At 29.1% G+C, this 6,621-nt stretch overlaps 2 protein-coding genes across 2 annotated transcripts; both read left to right on the top strand.

Annotated features, from left to right (window-relative positions):
- The first annotated feature begins 445 nt into the window (after positions 1-445).
- On the top strand, positions 446-2,100 carry LOC107477275 (glucan endo-1,3-beta-glucosidase). The gene is made up of 2 exons (XM_016097262.3): positions 446-542; positions 990-2,100. Exons 1-2 carry the CDS (start codon positions 485-487, stop codon positions 1,919-1,921), a joined length of 990 nt encoding a protein of 329 aa, XP_015952748.1. The 5' UTR covers positions 446-484; the 3' UTR covers positions 1,922-2,100.
- Positions 2,101-4,343: 2,243 nt separating this feature from the next.
- LOC107477314 (glucan endo-1,3-beta-glucosidase) lies at positions 4,344-6,351 on the top strand. The gene is made up of 2 exons (XM_016097303.2): positions 4,344-4,453; positions 5,335-6,351. Exons 1-2 carry the CDS (start codon positions 4,354-4,356, stop codon positions 6,267-6,269), a joined length of 1,035 nt encoding a protein of 344 aa, XP_015952789.1. The 5' UTR covers positions 4,344-4,353; the 3' UTR covers positions 6,270-6,351.
- Positions 6,352-6,621: the final 270 nt, after the last annotated feature.

The following is a 6,621-nucleotide window of genomic DNA, read 5'->3' on the forward strand; positions in this document are numbered from 1 at the left end:
CTTTTTTTATATACTGAAGAATTATGCTTTATCTACAAATACAATTTCTCTCTATTTACTAACATTTTATAATATTTTGAAAAGTAGTAGTGAATTGCGTTCTTTATACGTACACAATTTTACGAATAATACTTAAATCTAATTATATAGCATGCATTAGAGCAAAAATATACGCCTAACTTTTCTTTGGGGTTACGTTATTTGATAGAATTAGACTAGTACAAAATGTGTGGCATTATTGTACACGTTACACGTAGCTAGGAGGGAGAATGGTGTGGAATTTTTCGTCAAACATAAAATCTAAATGGGGTTTGGAGTATTTGACGGGGCCAAAACCTTCTTTGTCATTGTAGGGTATTCCTGTCTCCTCAACATTATGTATCATCTTAATTTGTGTGTATATATATACGTACGGGGTCTAACGAAGGAGCTAAGGGTATGAATCCAGAGTATTAAAACTAAGATTTGCTTTACTAACAACGCCATGATTGCCATATTGCTGCTTCTTGGAATATTATCATTCACTCAAATAGAACTTACAGGTACATAGTACGGTTTATCTCTTTTACTATAGTTATTTAACGCAAGCTAGAGTTTAATATGTTTATTAGACTTTCCTTTCAATGTTTTTTAATTAAACTATTGTAGGTGAGAGACACTTGTTAATTAGAAGTTATAACAATAAAATTAATTATTTTTGATACTTTTTATACATTTAATACTTTAAAAGTTTATTGAAAATATAAAACTTAATTTTTCAATAAAAAATTATCTCTTTTGCTTTCTCGTTAACACATTTATAGTGGTTTTGTTTAAGACTTAAAACATATTTTTATATAAAATTGATAATTAAAAATTATTAAACAATAATTTAGACAAATTTATTAAATTATTTTATTATTTTTAAATATTAATTTTATATAAAAATATTTGCACGTGAATTTCACCTCAGAGTTAATTTTTATACTCTTATATGTATATGCATACAGGTGCTGAGGTAGGAGTGTGTTATGGAAGAAATGGAGACAACTTACCAAAAAGTCAGCAACAAGTGATAGACTTGTACAAATCAAATGGAATCACAAGAATGCGCATATATGATCCAGATCAAGCAACCCTCCAAGCCCTCAAAGGTTCAAACATAGAATTAATCCTTGATGTTCCAAAAGCCCAACTCCAATCCCTTACCGACGCCACAACCGCCGCTAATTGGGTCAACACCAATATCAAAGCCTATTCGCCAGATGTCAAATTTAAGTACATTGCCGTTGGTAACGAAGTCGAACCCAACGACGGTTATTCCAATTATGTTTTACAAGCAATGCAGAATATTCAAAACGCAATTAATTCGGCTAATTTACAAATTAAAGTCTCAACGGCAATTAAAACAGATTTAGTAGCTAGTCCTGCTTATCCACCAGATAGCGGCGTTTTCAGTGACGCCGCGATTAATTACATAAGGCCTATTATAAAGTTCCTAGTGAGTAACGGATCACCACTTCTTGCAAATGTGTACCCTTATTTTGCCTATAAAGATAACCCAAGTATTGGCTTAGACTATTCTTTGTTTACTAAACAAGATAAGAATGATGCTGGGTACACTAATTTGTTTGATGCCATATTGGATGCTCTTTATGCCGCTCTTGAGAAAGAAGGCGCCAACAATGTTAATGTTGTTGTGTCGGAAAGTGGCTGGCCTTCTGCCGGGAACGTTGGGGCAACGGTTGAGAATGCTGGAACTTATTATAAAAATTTGATTAGTCATGTTAAACGTGGCACTGTTAAGAGGCCCAATGGGCCCATTGAGACTTATCTGTTTGCTATGTTTGATGAAGATCTGAAGATGGGTGATGAAAGTGAGAAACATTTTGGTGTGTTTAATCCTGATCGGTCACCTAAGTACCAACTCAGTTTCAATTGAAAATGGTCATCAGCGATTAGTGATATTATTATTGTTTTGCATTTTATCTTATTAAGGAATAAATTTTAATTAAGTACAAGAAAATATTCATGTAATAACTATTTTTCTTGTTATAATCATTTATCTGTGTATTAATTAATAAGGGTGTTAGCTCTGACACTCGTCTTTAGCTGAATGTATTGTCCACTATTTGATACTTTTTTCAAATAATAATAAATATTTTGTTTTGCTTCTGTGGTATTTTTCAGCCCGATAGATTAAGATCTAATTTGTCACGAATTTAAACTCTATTTAAGAATTTGTTACTAGCAAATGAGTAATTAATAATAAATATATTCCTACTAACTTATTATCATTTTTCTTCTTTTTTTTCCAAAAAATTGCTCTAAGAATTTGACTGAATATTTTATTTAATTTAATCTTGTGAAAATGTAATGATAAAGGAAACAACCATAATTTAAAAAAAAAATCATTCAAACCGTAAAAACGCGAAAAAAAATTGTATAATTCAATTTCAAATCGAATAAAATGGTAAGAAAAAATTGAAATGAACCTATATCTTTTCTGGACATTAACAGGTCAGTATCTTGTATTAGTAATCCATCGTATATTTGTCTATAATTAGAATTCAAACAAAGAACTTTCTAACTTAATCCGTTGAAAAAAATGTATCTAACAGTAATAACAAATATAATTTTCACATTGAAGATTAGGACGCGGCTGCGCAAAAACAGAGTCACTTAATTAGGATTGAGGAATCAAAATTCAAAAGAAAGACCAACACCATGACTAATCACACTTGGTTTCTCATGGATGAATAAAATGAAAACACATTGTAAGTAACAGTGAAATTTTAGAGAATGAAAAACAAACTTTTGTTGGGTTTTGCTGACAACTACTTTAAGGAATTTTTATTTTAAGATTCAAGATAAATTCTTATTTTTCAAAGCATTCAGTGTTATTATTTTTTAAAAAATAAAACATAAAAAGATTTCACGAGATTAATTAGTAGAATTTTTTTTTAGAATTTTATTAATGAATACTCTAAAAGACATTTGTTAAGAATATTATAAATTAAAAAGTTTTTCAACAAAAAGTTATATATTTTAAAATTTTAATAATTAAATGTATTGGATCCTAGCAGGTTAGTCGAAATGACGGAGTGCATCTGATTTTATATGTGACAAAAAATGTCTTTAAAACTTAAAAGTAAATTCTATCGCACTGCTATAAGACTGGCTATGCTTTATGGTACGAAGTGTTGGATGGCCAAAGAGGAGTACGAACATAAGAAAAATGTAGCAGAGATGAAGATGTTGAGATGGATGAGTGATCATACGCGATTGGATAAAATAAGGAACGAATATATAAGAGAGAGAGTTGGAGTAGCACCCATTGTGAAGAAAATGATAGAATCGCGTCTCAGGTGGTTTGGACATGTGAGAAAAAGACCGACAGAACACCCAATCACAAGGGTGGATGAAATGGAAGATGGATAAGGGGTAAAAGGCAGAGGAAGACCTAAAAAGACTATCCATGAGGTGGTCAAACAAGATCTACATGTAAACGATTTTTCTGTAGATATAATACATAACAGAACTCAATAATATCGTTTGATTTATATAACCGACCCTACCTAATGGAACAAGATTTTTTGTGGTTGTTTTTGAATTTTTACTCTACTAACAAGGCAAATACCCTTCTTATTAATTAAACTAGTAGAGGACTTAAGAAATTAATGACAGATAGATTCTAAAGATAGTTTAACTCAACTTCGACAACTCAAGATTTTGGTTTATTTATTTTCTTCAAAATAATATAAAGAAATATAGTAAATTGTTGCAAATATATTAATTAAAACATACTTCCGATACAATCATGTTAGGTGAATATAAAAAATCATCCACCTATATAGAATATATATTAAAATAAAATATTAGAATAAAGTTAATAAAATTTATTATTTTTTGTCAATAATTAATTATTAATATTTAAAAATATAAATTAAAATATATATTGTTGAATTATTAAAATAAAAAAATTGGATTAAAGATAAAAAATAATGGTAAAAAACAGTAATCCTATGTATTTCCATAATCTTTGATTAGAGTTGGATGCTGAATTCTCTTGCGGACTTTGGAAATTTGGTGTAATAAAAGTACAAAGGATTAGTTTCTGTGGATATATTATATAATTGTAAGAAGTTTCTATACGTATGACATTTGTTTGGTTGTTTTTCAATTAAATATGAATGCCTTGTTGTGTTTGTAATTATTAAAATATTCTCCATTTAAATATAAACAGAACAAATAGACTTCTACCAAATGTAAGAGAAAATTTTACACGTAGCTAGGTCGAAGATGAAGATTTGTGTGTATATATAAGGAGCAAAGGCAAATGGTTTGATCTTTCACTTAACTAGAGATATATATATGGATTTACTTCTTTCAAGAAGAGTTAACAGTGCCATGATGAATGCTATATTGTTCCTATTTGGAATAATTTTATCCTTCGCTCAACTACAATTTACAGGTGATCTCATCAATACTGCTGCTATATACATATATCTTTCTCTTCCTCTAATTTTTTTTTCAATTGTCTGCAATATCTTTTAGTCCAATAAGTCAAGAATTAATCTATCATAAATCAAAGTTTTATTTAAAAGTTCGCCGCCAATAAATTACTTTTCTTCCTCTAATTTAATCCTAGTTTAGTAGTTTATATCCCAAAGAAAAAATATTTACATTTGTATGTTTAGATTTTCATTTGAAAATTTTGTTATAGATAAAACTTTTCTCTCTTGTATACAAATCATAGTTAAAGTATTTGAAATGAAAGTAATTATAGAAGTACAATTATATTAGGTATACAATAAAATCAATTATTAAAATCAGTTATCAATAAAAAAATTAAATTATATTATAATATAAAATACATATTAAAAATAAATTATATTATATGTGTATTTATATATAAATATATAATCACTAGTTTAGTCGCTGATTTTTTATATATTAATAATAATTTTGCTAAAAATAACTCATAATTGATGTCTCACTTTATCTTTGAAAGTGACCTGATTTAAAATTTGGTCTTTGTTTATTTGGGGTGTATCTTGTTTCCTATTTATAAGTGAGTGTGATTGTTTAACTCTGTAAATATATAATCTGGAGTAAATTATCAATTTTTTTTTGTGTACACGGACAAATCTATTTATAAAAAAAATTAAAATTATTTTATAACTATAAAAAATAATTTTTGATGGGCAAAACTATTCCAATACTAAAAAATTTTCTAAAATTTTTAAACTACTCCACTATTACCAATTTGACGTACTTATCAGTTGTATCACTCACAACATGCTCACATAATAATCACATAATTTTTGCTTAATTATGATTTATGATATGCAGAAGCACAAATAGGTGCATGCTATGGAAGAGATGGAAACAATCTACCACCTCAGCAACAAGTCATAAACTTATACAAATCAAAAGGAATCACAAGAATGCGAATATACGATCCAGATGAAGCAACACTCCAAGCTCTCAAAGGTTCAAACATAGAATTAATACTTGGTGTCCCCAGTGACAAGATTCAATCCCTCACAGATTCTAAAACCGCCACAAATTGGGTCAACACAAATGTTAAACCATATTCACCAAGTGTCAAATTTAGGTACATTACTGTTGGCAATGAAATTGAACCTAGTGACCCTTTATCAAAAAATGTTGTCACAGCAATGCAGAACATTCAGAAAGCAATTAATTCGGCGAATTTACAAAACCAAATCAAAGTGTCAACAGCAATAAAAACAGATCTAGTAACAAATCCTTACCCACCTAATAAAGGTGTTTTTAGTGATCCTGCATTACCATATATAAAGCCAATTGTGAATTTCTTAGTTCAAAATGGTGCACCACTTCTTGTAAATGTGTACCCTTATTTTTCCTATGTTGGTAACCAAAAAAGCATCAGTCTTGAATATGCATTGTTTACTCAAAAAGGGAAAAATGATGCTGGGTACCAGAATTTGTTTGATGCAATATTGGATTCTGTGTATGCTGCTCTTGAGAAAGTGAATGCACCCAATTTGAAGATTGTTGTGTCTGAGAGTGGTTGGCCATCACAAGGGGGTGTTGGAGCTAGTGATCAAAATGCAGGAACTTATTATAAGAATTTGATTAATCATGTTAAGGGTGGAACTATAAAGAGGCCTAAGGGACCAATAGAGACTTATTTGTTTGCTATGTTTGATGAAGATTTGAAGAAAGGTGCTGAAACTGAGAAACACTTTGGTCTCTTTAGACCAGACAAATCTCCTAAGTACCAAATCACTTTCAATTGAAAGTTGAAACTGTTGCATGCATGTGATTGTACTTTGGTGCATTTGATTCTCTGTTTTTTGTAACTCTTATTTATTTAAAATTTTATATGTATACAAAACTAAGTTGCAAAATAAGGGTATTTTTGCCCACTTGGCTTTACCCAAATGATAAAAAACTCAGGTGTAGTTAAATTCATATGAAGTTGATAACTGAGAATTGTTTAATTTAACTGATTTGACTAAATTTTTATTTAATGGTTCTCAGTTATTAACTTCATGTCAAAGTTGAGTGCACATGAATTTTCACTTTAATTATTATATTTTCTAAATACAAACACTTGGCCTCAATGTTTTTTATTTATTTATTTTTTCC

This window comes from Arachis duranensis, chromosome 3, assembly GCF_000817695.3.
Source record: "Arachis duranensis cultivar V14167 chromosome 3, aradu.V14167.gnm2.J7QH, whole genome shotgun sequence".
NCBI classification, from domain to species: Eukaryota; Viridiplantae; Streptophyta; class Magnoliopsida; order Fabales; family Fabaceae; genus Arachis; species Arachis duranensis.